At 50.4% G+C, this 21,285-nt stretch overlaps 1 protein-coding gene across 1 annotated transcript in view; it reads right to left on the bottom strand.

The window, feature by feature from the left end:
- Window positions 1-3,930: 3,930 nt before the first annotated feature.
- Window positions 3,931-21,285, bottom strand: part of SEPSECS (Sep (O-phosphoserine) tRNA:Sec (selenocysteine) tRNA synthase) — a 57,759-nt gene continuing 40,404 nt past the window's right edge. The window contains exons 9-11 of the mRNA XM_060246217.1: window positions 8,424-8,517; window positions 6,164-6,254; window positions 3,931-5,077 (exon numbers count right to left, since the gene is read on the bottom strand). Of these exons, the coding sequence (XP_060102200.1) occupies window positions 4,795-5,077; window positions 6,164-6,254; window positions 8,424-8,517 (468 nt within the window). The 3' untranslated portion in view covers window positions 3,931-4,794. The remainder of the gene's footprint in view (window positions 5,078-6,163; window positions 6,255-8,423; window positions 8,518-21,285) is intronic.

The raw sequence follows: 21,285 nt of genomic DNA, 5'->3' as shown, positions 1-21,285 counted from the left end.
CATCTCCTGTCAGCCTTCCCCCAAGATTTAGTTTAAAAACTGCTCTGCCACCTTTTTGATCTTAAGCGCCAGCAGCCTGGTTCCTTCTGGGGACAAGTGGAGACCGTCTCATTTGTACAGCTCCCGCTTGTTCCAGAAAGCATCCCAGTGCCTAACAAACTTAAACCCTTCCTCCCTACACCATCATCTCATCCACACATTGAGACTTCTAATTTGTGCCTGTCTCTCCAGCCCTGCACGTGGAACAGGTAGCACTTCTGAGAAGGCTACCTTGGAGGTCCTGGCCTTAAGTCTCCTGCCTAGCGGTTTTGTTACCCAGCTATTTGCCTAAGGATCGAAACACAAACTACCAAGACCCCCTCCCTCTCCCTGCCCAGGGATGGTTCCTTGGCACGAAAGGATTCCCGCTCACCAACCGAAGAAGAGGTCCCTTCTGAGGGTGCATTCCCCTTATCCTCAACATGGTGCCCTGTTCCCTCTCGACCCTCATTCTCCCTGGCAGCAACGGGGCTCCCATGTTCAGAGTGGGGCTCATTTAACACGTTCCTGAGAGTCTTCTCCGAGTGCCTGACTGTTTCTGCTTCTCCAGGTCCGCCACCTCCGCCTCAAGGGTACGAACACGTTCCCTGGGGACCAGGAGCTTCTTGCATCGAGCACACACCCAAGACTTCTGTCCTGTGGGCAGATATTCATACATGGGACACTCAGTGCAAAACAATGGGAAGCCCCCACCCCCCTGCTGGCATTCTATCTTCATGATAGCTTTTTAAAATATACAGTCCCCCTTTAAATCCTGTTGTGTTTATGCGGATCTCCTTCTGGAGGGTCTACTTACCTTATTGGGAACACAAGGAAAATAGGGATCCGGGTTCCTGGTCCTTCCTGGGCTTCTTACACAGCCCCCAGGCTAAGAGCCAAAGGCCAAGAGCCCTTTATAGCTCTCACCCTTCAGCTCGCACCTCTGGCAAGGTGCAGCCTAATAACGCAAAGAGGGTGGGGCCTCAGTCTGCCCCAGGAACGCAGCCACTCCCAATCAATCAGCAACGATCACTTACAGCACACTCAAAACAAACAGCAGTTCCCCAGCACCACACAAACTCTGAATTCTCAGCACCACACAAATCATACAAACTCTGAATTCTCAGCAACTTCCCCAGCTGTTTAGAAAGCCAAATCTCACCCTTCCAGCACTTATCCGCTCTCTCACAGAGTTCTCTCAAATGTGCTCAGCCTCTGGCAAGGAGCAGCTTAATAATGGCAAGGTGCAGATTGTTTATTGCTTAATATGTTCAATGTTTTAACTGTTAAAGTTTAGAATTGTAAATGTTTTTATTGTTGTGAGCGGCCCTTGGCCTGCTTTGGTGGGGAGAGCGGGATATAAATCCAATAAATAAATAACTTCTCCAAGCCAAGCTAGCCGGGACTTGGGGAATGTATTTTAAGTCAAAAGTTGCTTTCTTTCTACCTCTCTCTTCCCCCATATTATCCTTTTCTCCTGCCTGCTCTCTAACATCTGATGTTCATGTCCCTTGGCTCCCAAACATCTAATGTTTCTTCTATGTGCCTCTTAGGTTCAGGGGTGGGATTCTAGCAGGAGCTCCTTTGCATATTAGTCCACACATCCCTGATGTAGCCAATCCTCCAAGAGCTTACAAAAAAGCCTTGCAAGCTCTTGGACGATTGGCTACAGCAGGGGGTGTGGCCTAACATGCAAAGGAGCTCCTGCTAGAATTCCACCCCTGCTTACATTAAGCATAAGAGAAGGTGGGGAAAATGACAACCGAGCCAAGTGTATTGTACAGCAGTGGTCTGCATGGACAGGAAAGCCTGCAGAGGCATCGACCAGAGCTGGTTGCCAGGATAATCTAGCAGGACTGTCTCCGGCCCGAGTCCCACTGAGAAGCTCTTGCACACCCCACCTTCCGGTTCGTCATATTGGTGCAGATGGGCTAGCTTGCCAGCAATCCGGTAGGGGCAGTACCAGTACTCCCCTAGCCTAGTACACCCGCATGAAAGCTGAGCCAATGCTCATACCTGAGCTACGTTTTCTTTGAAGCCTCGTTAAAGAGCTAAATGGGATGCCAGTGCTGAGCGCCACCATGCAAAGGCATTGTGAGTTCAGCTCACTGCCAATACTCCCTCTAAGCTGTGGAGTCTTGTGAGCAAAAATTCTACTTTGCGAGCTGCTGGCATTCAGGTTGTGAAAAACTGCATAAGTTATTGTGCTCTGGGAACCATTTTTCCTGAGCTAAGACAAAAAATGTGTGAGCCGGAGGCTAAAAAAAAAAAGCTGTGAGCTAGCTCACACTAACTTGTGTCTTGTGAGCAAAAATTCTGCATTGTGAGCTACTGGCATTAAAGTTGTGAGCTGCTGGCATTAAAGTTGTGAGCTACTGAATAAATTAGTGTGCTCTGGGGTCATCCTTCCTGAGCTAAGACAAAAATGTGTGAGCCAGAGGCTAAAAATCTGTGAGCTAGCTCACGCTAACTCAGCTTAGAGGGAACACTGGTCACGAAGAAGAAGAACTGCAGATTTATACCCCGTCCTTCTCTCTGAATCAGAGACTCAGAGCGGCTTACAATCTTCCATATCTTCTCCCCCAACAAGAGACACCCTGTGAGGTGGGTGGGGCGGAGAGGGCTATCCCAGAAGTTGTCCTTTCAAGGACAACTCCTAGTCCTAGGAGAGCTATGGCTAACCCAAGGCCATGCCAGCAGGTGCAAGTGGAGGAGTGGGGAATCAAACCCGGTTCTCCCAGATAAGAGTCTGCACACTTAACCACTACACCAAACTGGCTCTCCTTGACGGATGACTTTGAACCACCTTCTCTCTCTCTCTCTCTGCCTACCTTACATGGTATGAAAAAGAAATGGGGGAAGGAGGGAACCGTGTACTGTACTTTGTGCTCCTTGTGAGGAAGGATGGGGAAAAATGTGACAGGTACGTATACAGCACTGAGGGTCCCCTCCAGTACTCCCCCAAAGCTGTTGAGACTTGTGAGCAGGGGTCGTTTTGTAGAAAAATAGGTGGTGGGACTCATTAGCATAACTCATTTGCATATGCCGCCGCCACACACCCCAAGAAACCTGATGCAAAAAAGGAGAGCCCTAAGTGAGTGAGGCCTGCTTGGGCAGGGCTCACTCTCCTGGGATACTCTTGGGCTGCACCTCACAATCAAAAGGCCAGCAAGCCACCCACCTCCCAAAATCACATAAGAAGTGGAGAAAGGGTGGCGCAGGCTTCTCCAAAGGTTAATGAGGGCTGCTGGGGGTGTGGCAAAGCCCCTGGTGGCTGGCTGGCTGTCCGCTCTCCTAATTCAGGGATTGTTATGCAGCTGCCCCTACTACTCAGTGGACAAGGTAGGTGGGGAGGAGGAGGGGGAACCCTCAGAAAGGTTCAGGAGCTGCGCTCCTGTGAGCTCCTGCTGAATCTGAGGCCTGCTTGTGAACAAAGATTCTACTTCGCGAGAGGCTGGCATTCAAGTTGTGAGCTCTTGCATAGATTAGTTTGCTCTGTGGCCATTTTTCCTGAGCCAAAACAAAAATGTGTGAGCTGGAGGCTAAAAAACGGTAAGCCAGCTCACACTAACTCAGCTTAGAGGGAACACTGCTTCCCCCCCCCCCCCCCGACCTGATTCACACAAAGGCTATGTCTGCAGCAGGCACATTGGTTCTCCCTCCCAAGTTGGAGCAAAGCAGGTTTTTCTTAGCTCTGGCTTGAAGAGGAAAGCCCTGCGAGCTGGGCTCGAAAAGAGCATGCCCTTTTGTGAAAACTCTTAAAATAAAGCAAGGTGCCTGATGTGTACCCCCGGGGGGGGGGGGGGCGAACCCTGGAATGGAAATGCTCCCGGTTAACCGTTCCAAAGCCAAGATGGATAAAATGTATGCGGCCCCCCACCCCACTCCAAAAAAGAACACGAGGCAGGGCGATCACAGCAGTTCACACCATTTAAATGCCAAAGAAGGCTCTGTAATATTGTGTTACAAGAGCGGCAGAATGAGAGATTCAAAAGCATGGGATGGTCTGTCTGGGTTTTGTAACGAATCAGCTAATAATTTAAACAACCTTACTAGAGCTAAGTGGGCAAGCTGCCCAAACAGAGGACCACCTGCGGCTATGCCCGTTTTTTGGAAGGCTACCAGGCCACCATGAATAACGCATCAAAGTGGTCTTTAAAAAGCAGCCACTTTCCCATTCACCCACATCAAGAGCCTTAGCAGTGCAATGGCTTGGCTCCCATTAACAGATTTCCACAGGTCCTGCACAGAGCACATTAGTCCCTTGATAGGGCTTTCACACACTCCCATTTTCCTTGCTTTTAAGTTCTTGTTTCTCCAGATTTTTGTTTCTGTTCTGCCTGTCTTTTGCTCCCTCTAGTGGTCAGTTCGATATTACACTGGTTGACGTCTGGAGTACGCAAGCATAATATTGCATCTGTGACTAGAAGGAGGCAAAATGCGTGCGGAACAGAAGCAGGAATCTGAAATGAGAAAATGAGAATGTAGAAAAGCCCAAAGATGCAAATTTCACTGACAACCTTCCTCACTCTGAAAATCTGCTCGGAGCCCAATCCCGCAGACCGTTCTCCGGCATGAATGTCAGTAAAAGTAACAGGTGAGAGCCATGAAGCCTGGAAGGCCAATGTCCCACAAGACTGGGGGCTCTTGGTGATCTACATTTTGGTTCAATTAAATTTTGGTTCAATTCATTTTAATTGCACAACAGATTGCACGATCTCCCCCACCCCAATATACAGCTTGCATTTTACAATCCGGAAATTTATCTTTTCTCATCTAACTTTCGCCATTTCCTTCAGCGGCGTTTGTGTCGTGTTCTTCCACTTCAGGCCCAACTTTGTCTTCGTCCATTACGGGCGCGTCTTCGCCGTGGTTCTTTCCTTTCGCTAGAGCCTTCAAACACTTGTCGAGCCTTTTCAGGAACACGTCTACGTCTTGTTTGGACATTCCAACGGCGGCAGCGGCATTGAGGTACGCGCAGCGGTAGCTGTTCGTATGGGACATGAAGCCTTTGAAAGTGTAGCCGCTCACGGTTTGCAGAGAGCCGAGGGGAACGACCCTGGAAAGCAAACCTGACTATGTTAGAAAGGCAAATGTTGAAAAAGGCAAATAAGAGTGAATAAGTTAGGGGCAGCCCCATTTAGCAACTAAACCACCTGCATCCCACAAAAGGCCACACTCCTTCACTCATCTCCCACTGGTGTAGTGGTTAAGTGTGCGGACTCTTATCTAGGAGAACCGGGTTTGATTCCCTGCTCTTCTGCTTGCCGCTGCTGCAATGGCCTTGGCTTAGCCATAGCCAGGACTGGCCAAACTATGGCTCGGAAGCCACATGTGGCTCTTTCACACATACTGGGTGGCTTTCGAAGCCCCCACTGCCCCATTGGCCAGCTTGGAGACGGCATCTGTCTCTTTAAATCACTACTCCGAGCCAACCCAACCAGCAGCTTGGAGAATGCATTTACTGTTAAAGTTGCTTTCTTTCCACTTCTCTCTCCCTTCCCCCCCCTCTATTTGCCTTCCTTCCTTGCAGCTCTCAAACATCTGATGCTCATGTCTTGCAACTCTCAAACAGATGGCATTTGTCTCTTTAAATCACTTATCTGAGCCAAGTCAGCTGGTGGCTTAGAGAACGCATTTTAAGTTGCTTTCTTTCCACCTCTACCTGCCTCATCTATTTTCCTTCCTTCCTGTCTTGCGGCTCTCAAACATCTGACATTCCTGTCTTGTGGCTCTCAAACATCTCACGTTTCTTCTATATGGCTCTTACATTAAGCAAGTTTGGCCACCCCTGGCCATAGCTCTTGTAGGAGTTGTCCTTGAAAAGGCAGCTGCTGGGAGAGCTCTCTCAGCCCCACCCACCTCACAGGGTGTCTGTTGTGGGGGAAGGAGATAAAGGAGATTGTGAGCCTCTGTGAGACTCTAATTCAGAGTGAAGGGCGGGGTATAAATCTGCGGTCTTCTTCTTCTTAGAAGAAAGCACAATGAAAATCAGGCAGGTTTACTTCAAAGGATGGACACAGAAGATCAAGCTGTGTACAATATCTGTTCTGCCACTCTTTGCACATCTTTGGAAGTCAGACAGTAGCCTAGCTCCTATTGCTTATTAGAATTCTAAATCCAAAATGTTAGTAGAAAAACTTGCCTTGCTCCAGAAACTTGTCTTGTGAAAAGCATCGATCCAAGCTGTGTAATTGCTGTACCGCTTAGTTCATCTAACTTCTTCAAGGACATCGCTGAAAACGCAAAGCAGCTGTGTTACAATAAAGGTTTTTGTAACAAAAACGTACTTTACAACTTGAGTGTTCTCGTATATAATCTTTTCTGGTGAAATACAAAAACCTTAGTTGCACACTCCCTTCCACTTCCTCCTCTCCTCTCAAACGAAAACATCACCGTTCCTTTCTTTCCGGGCCTTCATCACAGTTCAGTGGTTCATCTATATTCCTAACCATGGTTAACAGCCTTCCTTTACAGGCCTCAACCCCAGTTCAGTGTTGTATCTGCCTTGCTAACCATGGCTAACAGCCTCAAACCGGGTTTGATTCCCCACTCCTCCACTTGTACCTGCTGGAATGGCTTTGGGTCAGCCATAGCTCTGGCAGAAGTTGTCCTTGAAAGGGCAGCTGCTGGGAGAGCCCTCTCAGCCCCACCCACCTCACAGGGTGTCTGTTGCGGGGGGAGAAGATATAGGAGATTGTAAGCCGCTCTGAGTCGCTGATTCAGAGAGAAGGGCGGGGTATAAATCTGCAGTTCTTCTTCTTTTATAGGTGTTTGAAGCTCGTTGGGAAATCCTCATTACAAGAGAATCTGGTTGAGGCTGGATCCAGCCAGCTTTTTCATTCCATCGCACCCACCTCCCCCTACTTAGGACAGCTCCCTCACACATGCCTTTTTGTCCCTGTTCCCCAGCAGAACCTTTTTGGTTGTCAAAGCCTCCCCCACCTTTAGCAGCAGAAAAGCAGGTTGAATCCAACCCAGAGAGTAGACGTTAAACCAGGGGTATCAAACATGCGGTCCAGGGGCCAAATCAGGCCTTCTATCAGGCTCCCGAGCAACTGGCTGTCATCTGCTTCCTTCTCCCTCTCTCTTGCTTCCTTCTGCATCACAGCTCGCTTTGCAAGGCTTGCTCAACTCCACAAAAGCTACAGAGCCAAGCCTCTCTTCCTTCTATTGGCCGAGACTCCTCTCCCTCCTGGTCCCCTGGGGAAGGAAGGAAACAGCCAGAGCTTCCTTTGTCCAATTCCCTGGACTGCACGGAAGAGATACAACGAGCGCTAATGTTTTAAGCATGTTTTAACGTTCGTTTGTTTTTTAAATCTTTAATTGTGTTTGTCTGTGTCCTTTATAAAGTTTATACCTCTGCTACCTAATCTTTAATAGGTACACACATGGCCCAGCCCAACGTGGCCTGGCCCAACAAGGCCTCCTTTATGTCAGATTTGCCCTCATAAGAAAATTGAGTTTGACACCCCCGCGTTAAACCAATTCTAATTAGTCTTCACAATTTTTTCAAAAGCTCTCTGTCAACAACACATAGCCAAAGGTAGTTTGTCACTGAGCAGAAGAAGCTAAATTCCTTACTCTGGTGTATACGGAAGTTCTCAAAACACTGCAGCAGGGGTGGCCAACGGTAGCTCTCCAGATGTTTTTTGCCTACAACTCCCATCAGCCCCAGCCAGCATGGCCATGCTGGCTGGGGCTGATGGGAGTTGTAGGCAAAAAACATCTGGAGAGCTACCGTTGGCCACCCCTGCTCTCTCTCTCTCTCTCGGCTTGGCTTCGCGAACGAAGATTTAAGAAGGGTGCAATAGTCCACGTCTGCTGCAGGCTCGCTGGTGGCTGACAAGACCAATGCGGGACAGGCAGGTCCGGCCACAGTGGCTGCAGGGAAAAGTCTGATTCGGGGTTGGTGCTGTAGCAGTGCGATTCTTCCTCAATCTCCTTTTGTCCTCAAGACCAGCTGTGCGTGCGTTCTCAAAGGAAGAGACAGCCTGGTGGATGGTGTGCCTCCATGCTTTGCGATCTGAGGCTAGGTCAGACCACTGGTGATGGTTGACGCGACAGGTGCCAAGGGATGCGACAGGTGCCAAGGCCACCCCTGCACGACAGGATAAACTGCCGCAATCAACGCGGCAGGGCCACTTTCCCCCTCTGCTGGAAACAACGGAGGACGGGGACACCTTCTTTGGGGGCTCACAGAATTTGACCCCACAGAGCCCCAGACAACCCCCCGGATTGATTCTCCATTGGGGACTGTTGGCGATAAAAACTTTTGGGAATCCTGCTGTGAAAGGGCCCCATCCCGCTGTGTGGAGGGAAAAGCCACTCCCAGAGAGCACACCCAAGATGGCCTTCTATAGCCACCGCACGATTTACTCCACGGCAGAAACGCAAGTAGTTACCTAAGGAGATAGGGTTGTGAGGCGTCTCCAGCAGTCTTTCATTGTAGGCTTCCGCTAACTTCTTCAGCTCGCTTGAAAGATAGGAGAACATTTCCTGGAAGAGGAGGAGAAGAAGAAGAAGAACAGGATAAACCCTTTTTTAGTTTTATCGGCTGTTCCTTAGAAAGTGCTTGCACTCTTCAAGGATGCCGTCACACTTAAAAAAGTAAAGATAGTCCCCTGTGCAAGCGCCAGTCGTTTCCGACTCTGGGGTGACGTTGCTTTCACAACGCGTTCACAGCAGACTTTTTACGGGGTGGTTTGCCACTGCCTTCCCCAGTCATCTACACTTTCCCCCCAGCAAGCTGGGGATTCCTTTGACCGACCTCGGAAGGATGGAAGGCTGAGTCAACCTCGAGCCGGCGACCTGAAAACCCAGCTTCCGCCGGGGATTGAACTCAGGTCGTGAGCAGAGCTTAGGACTGCAGGACTGCAGCTTTACCACTCTGCGCCACGGGGCTCTTAATGTAAGACCCGCATAAAATTATGTCAGATGTTTGAGAGCCACAACACATGAATGTCAGATATTTTTTGTGGGGGAAAATATTAGAAAGTCTGTCAAATCTTAAGAGTTCAGCAAAATTCTCCCAGGGGGTTTGAACAATAGAGCTCAGAAGCAAGTATTTTTTTTTGGGGGGGGGGGGGGTAAGAAAAGAAAGAGCAAAATAAAATTTGGAGGTTTCAGAGCTCCGCTCCTGTGAGCTCCTGCTCAAAATGAGGCCTGGTTAGAAGACCTTCATCAAATGGGTTAGCGAGACCAGAAGGGAAGGCAAGCCCCAGGGTCCAACCTGTGCAAAAACTAACCAATGCACACACACAATAACCAAAACGGCCAGAGCATCTTTTGGACAGGCTCCCCAGGATGTATTCTGAACTAATCCTGAGCCTGGCTGGCACCAGGAAGTCCAGACACAGCAGCCTGCAAGGGTGAACCGCCAGGCATTTCCTACAGCGGTAAAGCCACCTGCATCCAAAAGGTATGATTGTCAAACCACCAGTTCATTTTGTGTGTGCAGCTGGCTGTGCGGCCACGGGGCCGCTCGAGGGGGATGAAGTAGTTCAATGTCTCTGATTTATCAGGCAATCTGCATTTCAGAATTATTTCCCCCCTACTTTCACAAGCCTCTAGGATTGTTACAAGCAGCCAGCTAAGCAGTTTACCATACAATCCATTCATCGTGCCCCGTCTCCGGCAATACCTTTTGCGGCGGGTCAAATCCATATCTAACCTCTATTAGAAAATCCGGCTCTTTTGTGCAGAATTTATGAGGACTCTGAGCCCAAGTCTTAGTTAAAAGAAAGGTAACCGAACGCCATTGATTTCTTCCCATGTTGCCGCTACTATATTTAACTCAAACGCAGAAGAATCCTATCATACTACAAGAGTATTGAACAACTTATACGAAATGTCAGCTACCTTTCCAGTCAGGGAAGACGAGAGTGGGGGGGGGGGGGAGAGAGAGAGAGAGAAAGAGAGAGAGAGAGAGAGAATGTGTATGTGTATGAATGTATATATATGTGTGTGTGCATATATATATATATATATATCCTCGCCAGAGGCGCCAAGGACATCGCCTCCGGGAAATGTAACCACCAACTGAAGAGATAAGCGGGGGGGGGGGGGGGGGGGAGCGTTGGGAAAAATCTCACACGCAAAAAGCAACCTTCTTGGGAAGTGAGGGGTAGTAAAGATTGCTTTGATGTAGAATATTAAATACCAATGCTTCGAGCTGATCTCCATCAGTTCCAATGCCTTTCTAGCTGGAGTAACTCTGAAGTATCCAATAAATGCAACTTTGTTTCAAATACTAAGTCTGCTTACTTGTGAGCTTCAATGAACCCACGCCTGACAGAGTCAACCTTGAGCCGGCTACCTGAACCCAGCTTCCGCCGGGATCAAACTCAGGTCGTGAGCAGAGGGCTCGGACCGCAGGACTGCAGCTTTCCCACTCTGCGCCACGGGGCTGCATATATGTATATATCTTCCTTTTCAAGCTGTTTCTTCTGGTGGCCGTCACTGCATCCTCTGGCATAGAATTCCACATTCTGATCCCTCTGTGTGTAAAGTGGGGGGTCTCCAACCCCCAGGTGTGGACCGGTTCCGGTTCGTGGCCTGTTAGCAACCGGGCCGTAAGTTGTATAACTACTTCATTATATATTACGACGTAGTAATAAGAAGAAGGCATCTGATTTATATCCTGCCCTCCGCTCTGAATCTCAAGAGTCCCAGAGCGGCTCACAATCTCCTTTAACTACCTCCACCGCAAAAGACATCCTGTGAGGTGGGTGGGGCCGAGAGAGCTCTCCCCAGAAGCTGCCCTTTCAAGGACAACTCCTATGGGAGCTCTGGCTGACCCAAGGCCATGCCAGCAGGTGCAAGTGGAGGAGTGGGGAATCAAACCCGGTTCTCCCAGAGAAGAGTCCGCACACTTAACCACCACACCAAACTAATAGAAATAAAGCGCACAAGTGTATCATCCTGAAACCATCCTCCCACCCCTGGTCTGTGGAAAAATTGTCTTCCACAAAACTGGTCCCTGGTGCCAAAAAAGGTTGGGGACCACTGGTGTAAAGCACTTATCTCCTTTTGTCCGTCCTGAACCTACTGCCCAACGGCTTCATTGCATGCCCTTGAGTTCTAGTACATTGGGAGAGGGAGAAAAATGTCTCTCCGTCAATTCTCTCCACCCCAGGCATAATTTTATAAACCTCCACAGGGCTCTAGCATAACAAACCTCGATCATAACAAGCTGGGAAGGGGAGCATAAATCCTTTGCACCTAAAGCTACCACGGGGGGGGGGGGGGGGGACAGGGGACACTGACCCAGGCTGTCTGGCTGAGCTGCAGAGATTCACCGCCGCCCCCCTGCGTGATGCCGGCTGGGCTTTCTGTCAACCAGAGCCCCAAACAACCTGCAATAAGACTGCAGGCAAGGCTGAGGAAAGCAAAGAGAGGAAATTATTCTGATTTTTTTTTTTTACAGCCTGAACTCCTTTTTTTCTTTTTCTTTTTTTGAGTAGGTGTAGTGGAACGGATATAGAAAGGAGCACTCAATGTCAAGCTATAAATAGCTCCTGCTGAGAGCGTAATAGTTCTGCCTCAGCCCGCGCAGAGCTAAAAAAAGCCATAAAGCGTCACGATGAAAACCTTACCGTTCGGGAAGACGCACATCCGAGGCACAATAATAAAAATGAGGAGGGGGGGGACTCGTATTTCTAAAACAACACAAAATGTATTTATGACAATTAGGAAACTGGGTTTATGGAGTGGAACTGCATTTTTTTTAAGGGAAGAGTTCTGCTCCTTGAATGAAACTGAGAGACATCCAACCCCTTCGTTCACTAAGGAACTTGTTATAGAGGAACACATTTTATTACTTTCTACAGATATACGGCAATTCATCAAGGCTTTTATCTGCCAAATTATTTGTTGTTCCCAACGACTCCGAATAATCCTCAGTACTATTTATCGTCGCAGTAAATCTAACCCTCCGATGAAGACCGAAATAGACCATTGATTTTTTCCCCCCTCTGCTGCCTTGGGGGGGGGGGGGAATGGGCACGATGAAGCCGATTTTGTTTTAAAATGGCCACGAGCCCTTCATGAGGAATCGTTAGGCATTTTGTAGCATCTCCTGCGCAAGCAGAGCTGGGATGCTCCTGCGGCAATTATGGCAGCTCCTTCCACTTTGGTCTTTATTTCCCAAGTTTCTAATTAGCCGCCGCAACTTCGTCTCCCTGAATTTAAACGGAACGCTCGTTTCATTCCAGCCCCTAAGAGCATACAACCACCTGCCCTCACAGGAATTCATTAGCTGCTATGTCTCCGTATTATTATACTGGGCATGCCTCTTGATTAAAAGGAATGCCTGAGAGCAGCAACTCATGCAGAGATGCAATGGGCCGCCTCCTTTCAGGATAGGTATTTCTGCTTGTGTCTGCGTAAGATATGAGTGAATGACCCAAAACAGAAGCACGGAAGAACTAACCCTCATGCACTTTCCAGGTTAGCGGAAGTTACAACCAGGGCAGTAAATCATACGGACAGATGAAGCCGCCCTATACTGAATCAGACCACTGGTCCATCAAAGTTAATATTGTCTACTCAGATTGGAAGCCACTCCCAAGGTCTCCATTAAAGATCTTTCACATCAACTACTACCTGATCCTCTTGGAGCGGAGATGCCGGGGATTGAACCTAGGAACTTCTGCATGCTAAGCAGATAGGGTTGCCAGGTCCAATTCAAGAAATATCTGGAGACTTTGGGGGTGGAGCCAGGGGACATTGGGGGGTGGAGCCAGGAGACATTGGGGGTGGAGCCAGGAGCAAAGTTGTGATGAGCACAACTGAACTCCCAAGGGAGTTCCGGCCATCACATTGAAAGGGACCGCAAACCTTTTAAACGCCTTTCCCGCCATTGGAAATAATGAAGGATAGGGGCACCTTCTTTTGGGGCTCATAGAATTTCTGAAACATGGAGGGTGCTTTGAAGAGGGGCACCAGATGCTATGCTGGAAATATGGTGCCCCAGTCTCAAAAAACAGCCCGCCCAGATACCCAAAGTTCGATTCTCCATTATACCCTATGGGAATCAGTCTCCGTAGAGAATAATGGAGTGCACAGCAGACAACCCCCCCCCAGCTGCTTTCTGATGACCCTGAAGCAGGGGGAGGGTCTCCAAACTGGGGGATCCCCTGTCCCCACCTGGGGATTGGCAACCCTATAAGCGGATGTCCTACCACTGTGCCACTGCCCTTCCCTCGTAAACGGATGCTTCAGGTCGGGGTGGAATTCTAGCAGGAGCTCCTTTGCATATTAGGCCGCACCCCCCTGGTATAGCCAATCCTCCAAGAGCTTACAAGGCTCTTTTTTTGACATCAGGGGTGTGCGGCCTAATATGCAAAGGAGCTCCTGCTAGAATTCCACCCCTGCATCAGGTGCCCTCTGTTTATTTCTTAGGGCAAAGGAAATATCCCGGTATGCATTTTAGGAATGACTGACCTGAGATGTTGATCTTGGGAGTTCTGTAGCAGTTGGAATTCAGGAAGCCCCAGGAAACTGGCCTCCTCCTCCTCCTGAACGGCCAGCAATAATTCTGCACTTCCGGATCTCCCTCTCCCTCCCCCTAAAACAGGGGTGCTAAACATGCGGCCCAGAGGCTGAATCAGGCCCCCAGAAAGCTCCTGAGCAACTGGCTGTCCTCTGCTTCCTTCTCCCTCTCTCTTGCTTCTTTCTGCATCATGGCTGGCTTTGCCAGGCTTGCTAAGTCGCACAGGAGCTACAGAACAAAGCCTCTATTTTCTCCATTGACTGAGGCTCCTCCCTTGGGGAGGAAGGGGGGAGAAGAATAGTTTGCTTTGCCAGGCTCTCTCAATCGCACAGCGGAGCTGCTGAGCCAAGCCTCTCGTCCTTCTATTGGCTGAGGCTCCTCCCCCTCTCGGTCCCCTGGGGAAGGAAGGAAAGAGCCAGAGCTTCCTTTGCCCAGTTCCCTGGATTGCACAGGAGAGATACAAAGAAAACACCTTTAAGACTAACAAGTGCTAATGTTTTAAGCATATTTTTTTTAAAAAAATCTTTATTCGTGTTTTTGTCCTTTGCGAAGTTTGCTTTGCCAGGCTCTCTCAATCGCACAGCAGAGCTGCTGAGCCAAGCCTCTCTGCTATCTGGCGTTACATTTTATGACAAGGTCTCCTTTATGTCAAACCCGGCCCTCATAACAAATGAGTTCAACGCCCCTGCCCTAAAAACAAAGCCAGCGCCACACAGTGCTGTATATCAAGCTGCAAAGGCAGTAATGACAACTGGGGGGAAAGCGGCAGGAAGCGCCCCTCCCACTGGGAAGCCGCTGCAAGGAACAATCCAACGGCATCCATGCATTAAAGAGGAGGCTCCTATTCTGAGTAACACGAGCCACTTGCTTTCCATCTAATTGCACACAAAAACAGCTTGCAGGAGAAAAAAAAAGTTTCAAATACTAGAGACTTCAGAGTGACACGGATTTAACCAAGATAACGTGGATTTAACCACTAGGAAGAACTTCCTGACTGTTATAGCGGTTCCTCAGTGGAACAGGCTTCCTCGGGAGGCGGTGGGCTCTCCTTCCTTGGAGGTTTTTAAACAGAGGCTAGATGGCCATCTGACAGCAATGAGGATCCTGTGAATTTAGGGGGAGGTGTTTGTGAGTTTCCTGCATTGCGCAGGGGGTTGGACGAGGTGACCCTTCCAACTCTATGGTTCTATGCTTCTATGATAAGATCTCCTGTCTCGGCAAATGACTGTCTTCGAACAATACATCAGGAAAAAAAACCCCAATAAGATATACATTACAAGATTGTTGTCTGCTCGCGTACCATCAAGTTATCAGAAACTAGGCAGAATCAAACAAGGAAAGGAAAGGTCCCCTGTGCAAGCACCAGTCGTTTCCGATTCTGGGGTGACGCTGCTTTCATGACATTTTCACGACATACTTTTTTACGGAGTGGTTTGCCGTTGCCTTCCCCAGTCATCTACGCTTTCCCCCCAGCAAGCTGAGGACTCATTTTACCAACCTCGGAAGGATGGAAGGCTGAGTCCACCTCGAGCCGGTTACCTGAAAACCCAGCTACTGCTGGGGATCAAACTCAGGTCACGAGCAGAGCTTAGGAATGCAGTACTGCAGCTTTAACACTCTGCACCAAGGGGCGCATAGAATCAAACAAAGGGCCTTTTAAATTACAACAGAAAAATGTTGCATGCGTAAGGGCGCTGGTGTTGCATTTTTCATTCTGTCTGCTGTGCAGGCGGATTGATGCAACGCTAACCCGTTTGGCTGGTTTGCAGAAAGGGCACGTCTTTTCTGGACTGCAGACTAGAACTTTCCTCCAGCAGCCTTCCTTTTCTTGCTTCTCCCCCCATTCCCACACTCACCATCTCTCAGGGTCAGTTTTAGAGAGGGGCTTGAAACTCAAAAGGGCGCCTCGGAGCAGCCCAAAAACCAAACCTCAAACCCAAGCGACCCAAACAAGGCGGAACCAAACCAGTCCGGAAAGTCTGGTTCCTCCTTTCTCTTGGCCGTGGCTTGCAGAAGAAGATATTGGATTTATATCCCGCCCTCCACTCCGAAGAGTCTCAGAGAGGCTCACAATCTCCTTTACCTTCCTCCCCCACAACAGACACCCTGTGAGGTGGGTGGGGCTGGAGAGGGCTCTCCCAGAAGCTGCCCTTTCAAGGACAACCTCTGCCAGAGCTATGGTTGACCCAAGGCCATTCCAGCAGGTGCAAGTGGAGGAGTGGGGAATCAAACCCGGTTCTCCCAGATAAGAGAGCTCTGGCTGACCCAAGGCCGTTCCAGCAGGTGCAAGTGGAAGAGTGGGGAATCAAACCCGGTTCTCCCAGATAAGAGAGCTATGGCTGACCCAAGGCCATTCCAGCAGGTGCAAGTGGAGGAGTGGGGAATCAAACCCGGTTCTCCCAGATAAGAGAGCTATGGCTGACCCAAGGCCATTCCAGCAGGTGCAAGTGGAGGAGTGGGGAATCAAACCCGGTTCTCCCAGATAAGAGAGCTCTGGCTGACCCAAGGCCATGCTAGCAGGTGCCAGTGGAGGAGTGGGGAATCAAACCCGGTTCTCCCAGATAAGAGAGCTCTGGCTGACCCAAGGCCATGCTAGCAGCTGCAAGTGGAGGAGTGGGGAATCAAACCCGGTTCTCCCAGATAAGAGAGCTATGGCTGACCCAAGGCCATTCCAGCAGGTGCAAGTGGAGGAGTGGGGAATCAACACCCGGTTCTCCCAGATAAGAGAGCTATGGCTGACCCAAGGCCATTCCAGCAGGTGCCAGTGGAGGAGTGGGGAATCAAACCCGGTTCTCCCAGATAAGAGAGCTATGGCTGACCCAAGGCCATGCTAGCAGGTGCCAGTGGAGGAGTGGGGAATCAAACCCGGTTCTCACAGATAAGAGAGCTATGGCTGACCCAAGGCCATGCTAGCAGGTGCCAGTGGAGGAGTGGGGAATCAAACCCGGTTCTCCCAGATAAGAGTCCGCACACTTAACCACTACACCAAACCAGCAGGGGCACGAGAAGGGGGGGGGGGTGTTGCCCAGGAAGAGACTTCCCTTCCACCTTTCTCCCGGCTTCAGCTTGCCGGGGCCAGGAGAAAAGTGTGGTGGGAGGGGGGGGGGGGTTCGGCTGGAACAGGTCTGTGGCGGAACCGGCCCGATTCTGCCTTCAGACCCGGTCCCGTCAGCTCCCTATTGAGTCGCCAACTCCTGGAGGGAGCTATTTCTCCTCCTGCCCCTTGGGCGCGCTGCCACCACCTGCTCAGTCCCGGGGTTCAGATTGAGAGGAACAGGACTCCCAATCCCCCTCTCCAGCTATGAGGCCAGGCCTCAAGGTCCTCTGCCACCCTGTACTTGGGTTTCACAGAGACCTCAGCACGTCTTTGGGGCACCCCTGGAGGATTGGCACCTTATCCAACTGCATGCCTTCCTCCTTCCCCGGGGCCCCCTTCTTAACACAGCGTGGTCTAAAGCGGTCTGGGGATCTATGTGGTACAGAGATTGACTGCCAGTATTTAAAACAGAAAAAATATTTATTTAAAAGAGAAAAAGATAGGGAAAGAAAAACAAAACAAAAACAGTTGCCTTTAAAAAGTTAGCACAGCACAGCACAGCACACGCACAGCAAACAGCCTAACAAAATAAAGGTGGTTTTTAAACGCATCGTATTGTCCCTGGTCTACACTTGCCCTGTCTATGAGAATGACTTACTTGGTCTGGCTGCCTGGGGCCTCCCAGGCAGGAGCCTCCATTGCTCACCACATGCTCGCTCGAGCGCTGGCTTCCAACTGCCTTCTCTTCCTGCTAACACACATGCCCAGAACAAAAGCACTTCCTGCCTCTCTAGGAGATTTCCCCCCTAGTGTTGTTGGTTTGGCTCTGGAAGGGAGGGGGGGGAGTGAGGGGAAGGCTACAAAGCCTGCTGAGGAATTTACTGATCCCTGCCAATGAAGCCCCACCACTGACTCAAATGGCGTTTCTCCACAAGGTCAAATAGCCAGCAGCCATTTAACTGTGCGGTTTTGCTCCCTGCCCCTTTGAAGGGGATGCATTTAACTCTTTGGCTTTGCTTCCCCTCCTTTCAAAGGGGGGGGGGGAGCAAAACCAAAGGGTTAAACGGACCGCAGCCATTTAAACCTAACAGCTGACCAGCAGAACTCGCACCAAACTGCTGAACCAAACTGGCCAAAATTCGGGTAAATGTTTGAGGGAGGTGCCTTTCTTGAGCACTGTTCCCTGAGCTCCAAAACCGGTCCGAGATTGTGCTGAATTTCGGCTTGTGAGCCAGTTCGTGCCTATCCCTAGTCAGTTTATATTGTTCAGCAGAATCAAGTGATGGCGTTTTCCTGGAGTGTACCACGAAGTCCAGGTGGGGGTGAGAGAAGGTTCAGCAAGTCGAAATGCTCCCGCAGTTATCTTGCCAACGACTCCCCATCAAACCAGCAGCAGAAAACAACTCTTGCTATCTTTCTACATGACATACTTCCTGTTTCCTCTATCCAGAGTGTTTTCCCAGACCTGTAGCTATGGCAGGGCCTGCTGGGGTCTGGCCCCACCACTTAAAACTGAGGACAGCCCCCGGCCCCACCACTTCCCCCCCAGCCCCTCTCTGATCCGAGCCTGCCCAAGCCAGTGGGTGGAGGGGAACTGTGAGGAGCGGGGGGGCACTGGAAGAAGCCCCTGAGCGGATTCCTAATGAAGGTTCCTGCCAAGCAGAGCAGCAGTTGCAGGGAGAGCTTACTCCCAAGTAGACCCCCACAGGCATCTTTGGTCCTGGGGGATCCAGCTTCAGCACTGAGAGCCTGCCCCCTCCAAAGGAAAAATAGTCCTGTCTGTGGCCCCACGAAATTTGAAATCCTGGCTACAGCCCTGAGTGTGTGTGTGTTTAATGACAGGACAATTAGGCATCTCTGCCCCCACCTCCCCCAAATATGGGGTACAGCATGAGCAAAAGATGTACCGCTTGATTCTACTTCATGGAGCAAAAAGGGCCAAGGGCAGGACCACAAATGTGCGTTGCAAAAGTAATCAATAATTAGGTGTGAACAAGACATTAAAGACTGGGCTTAGCATACACACTAAGCTAAAACTGACGTCCACCTGTAGTCCCTGTATGACCCAGGGGTTTAAAGGTTTGGCAAGGCGGTTAAAGGGATGCTAACCGAGTGGTCCTTTTGCAGCTTTGGGAGTATCTCAAAGCGAACGTTTTTTCCACCATCTCTGCAGAACTGGATGCTGCACTGAGACTGCCCAGGTGGGGCATACCTGGTGATCTTCAGCTAAGGATAAGGACAAGAAGCCGTTCCCTATAGACTTTACTAGGTCTTGCAGCAGCCTGGATGAGCACAAGGCGCTGGCATCTCAATGATGGGGGGGGGGGGGGGAGAAGAAGAAGAAGAAGAGGAAGAAGAAAAGGGAGAGGAAGAAGAGGAGGAAGAAGAGGTAGAGGAAAAAGAAGAAATAATGCAGATTTATATCCCGCCCTTCTCTCTGAATCAGAGTCTCAGAGCGACTTACAATCTCCTTTATCTTCTCCCCCCACAACAGACACCCTGTGAGGTGGGTGGGGCTGAGAGGGCTCTCCCAGAAGCTGCCCTTTCAAGGACAACTCTTATGAGAGCTCCGGCTGACCCAAGGCCATTCCAGCAGCTGCAAGTGAAAGAGTGGGGACTCAAACCCGGTTCTCCCAGATAAGAGTCCATGCACTTCACCACTACACCAAACTGGCTCTCCAGAACCGCCTGCAGGAATGGGTTGGAGTGACCGGACTTGTCCTGACAGAGAGAGCCAAGAGGGCAGGGCTTTCTTTGGAGCAGGAATGCACAGGAACAAAGTTCCAGCTGCCTTGGTATCAGGGGGTGTGGCCTAATATGAAAATTAGACCCTGCTGCCTTTTGTCCTACAAAAAAGCCCTGCACAAAATAACGGTTACTTACTTAAAAAAAAAGCCGTGTGAAACAATGGTGACATCAGAGGGTGTGGCATAATATGCAAATGTGTTCCTGCTGGGCTTTTTCTACCAAAAAAAAAAAAGCCCTGCCAAAGGTTGCTTGCAAGACTGTCCCTGCAGAGTTCCACTCTCTGCCCCTTTCCCCCGGTTTCCATCACTGCATTGTGTACAGTGTGATATTCGACACTATCTGGACTGCTGATCGTATCTAGCTCTTTCTCTCTCGCTCGCTGCCCCCGTCTCACAGCATCAGCAATTCTTTGATATCTGGCTCCAGCACTAACTGAAATGAGACGGACTGGAGGTGGGGGGGCTCTCCTTCCTTGCAGGTTTTTAAACAGGCTTGATGGCCATCTGATAGCAATGAAGATCCTGTGAATTTAGCGGGAGGTCTTTGTGAGCCCCGTGGCGCAGAGTGGTAACGCTGCAGTACTGCAGTCCAAGCTCTGCCCGCGACCTGAGTTCAATCCTGGCGGAAGCTGGGTTCAGGTAGCCGACTCAAGGTTGACTCAGCCTTCCATACTTCTGAGGTCGGTAAAATGAGTCCCCCAGTCTGCTTGGGGGGAAAGCGTAGATGACTGGGGAAGGCAATGGCAAGGCAAGGAAAGGACCCCTGTGCAAGCACCAGTTGTTTCCGACTCTGGGGTGCCGTTGCTTTCACGACGTTTTCACGGCAGACTTTTGACGGGGTGGTTTGCCATTGCCTTCCCCAGTCATCTACGCTTTCCCCCCAGCAAGCTGGGGACTCATTTTACCGACCTCGGAAGATGGAAGGCTGAGTCAACCTGGAGCCAGCTACCTGAAACCAGTTTCCGCAGGGTCGTGAGCAGAGGGCTCCGCAGGGTCGTGAACAGGTCGTGAGCAGAGGGCTCCGACTGCAATACTGCAGCTTTACCACTCTGGCAAACCACCCCGTAAAAGCCCGCGATGAAAACGTCATGATGTGACGTCACTCCAGGGTCGGAAACGACTGGTGGTTGCACAGGGGACTACCCTTACCTTTTCATTTGTGAGTTTCCTGCATGGCGCAGGGAGTGGGTCTCGATGACCCTGGAGGACCCTTCCGACTCTATGATTCTCTGGTGCTGGGCATTGTGGCTTTGGAAGTTCAGGGCCTGACAGTCCCGTTATCGGACTGCCGTTGAGCCCCAAGGCTTCCCAGGAGCCCCCTGGCCACCGGTGGGGGATGGAGAGCAGGAATGCCAGATCCTGGCTGGGGAACTCCTGGAACTTTGGGGATGGAGCCTGGACAGGGCAGGGAGCTCACTGGAGGATGCCAGGGGTGGCCAATGGGAGCTCTCCAGACGTTTTTTGCCTACAACTCCCCTCAGCCCCAGCCAGCATGGCTCAGGCTGATGGGAGCTGTAGGCAAAAAACATCTGGAGAGCTACTGTTGGCCACCCCTGGAGTACGCCACCAAGTCCATCCTCCAGAGCAGCGATCCCTAGCCTTTTTGGCACCCAGGGACCGGTTTTGTGGAAGACAATTTTTCCACAGACCGGGGGGGAAGAGTGGGGGATGGTTTTGGAATGATACCATTGTGCACTCTGTTTCTATTAGCTTGGTGTGGTGGTTAAGTGTGCAGACTCTTCTCTGGGGGAACCGGGTTTGATTCCCCGCTCCTCCACTTGCAGCTGCTGGAATGGCCTTGGGTCAGCCAGAGCTCTCTTATCTGGGAGAACCGGGTTTGATTCCCCACTCCTCCACTTGCAGCTGCTGGAATGGCCCTGGGTCAGTCATAGCTCTCTTATCTGGGAGAACCGGGTTTGCTTCCCCACTCCTCCACTTGCAGCTGCTGGAATGGTCTTGGGTCAGCCATAGCTCTCTTATCTGGGAGA

The sequence above is a fragment of the Heteronotia binoei genome, chromosome 9, assembly GCF_032191835.1.
Source record: "Heteronotia binoei isolate CCM8104 ecotype False Entrance Well chromosome 9, APGP_CSIRO_Hbin_v1, whole genome shotgun sequence".
Classification (NCBI taxonomy): Eukaryota; Metazoa; Chordata; class Lepidosauria; order Squamata; family Gekkonidae; genus Heteronotia; species Heteronotia binoei.
The sequence above is the reverse complement of the archived record's forward strand: the minus strand, read 5'-3'. Positions and strand labels throughout refer to the sequence as shown.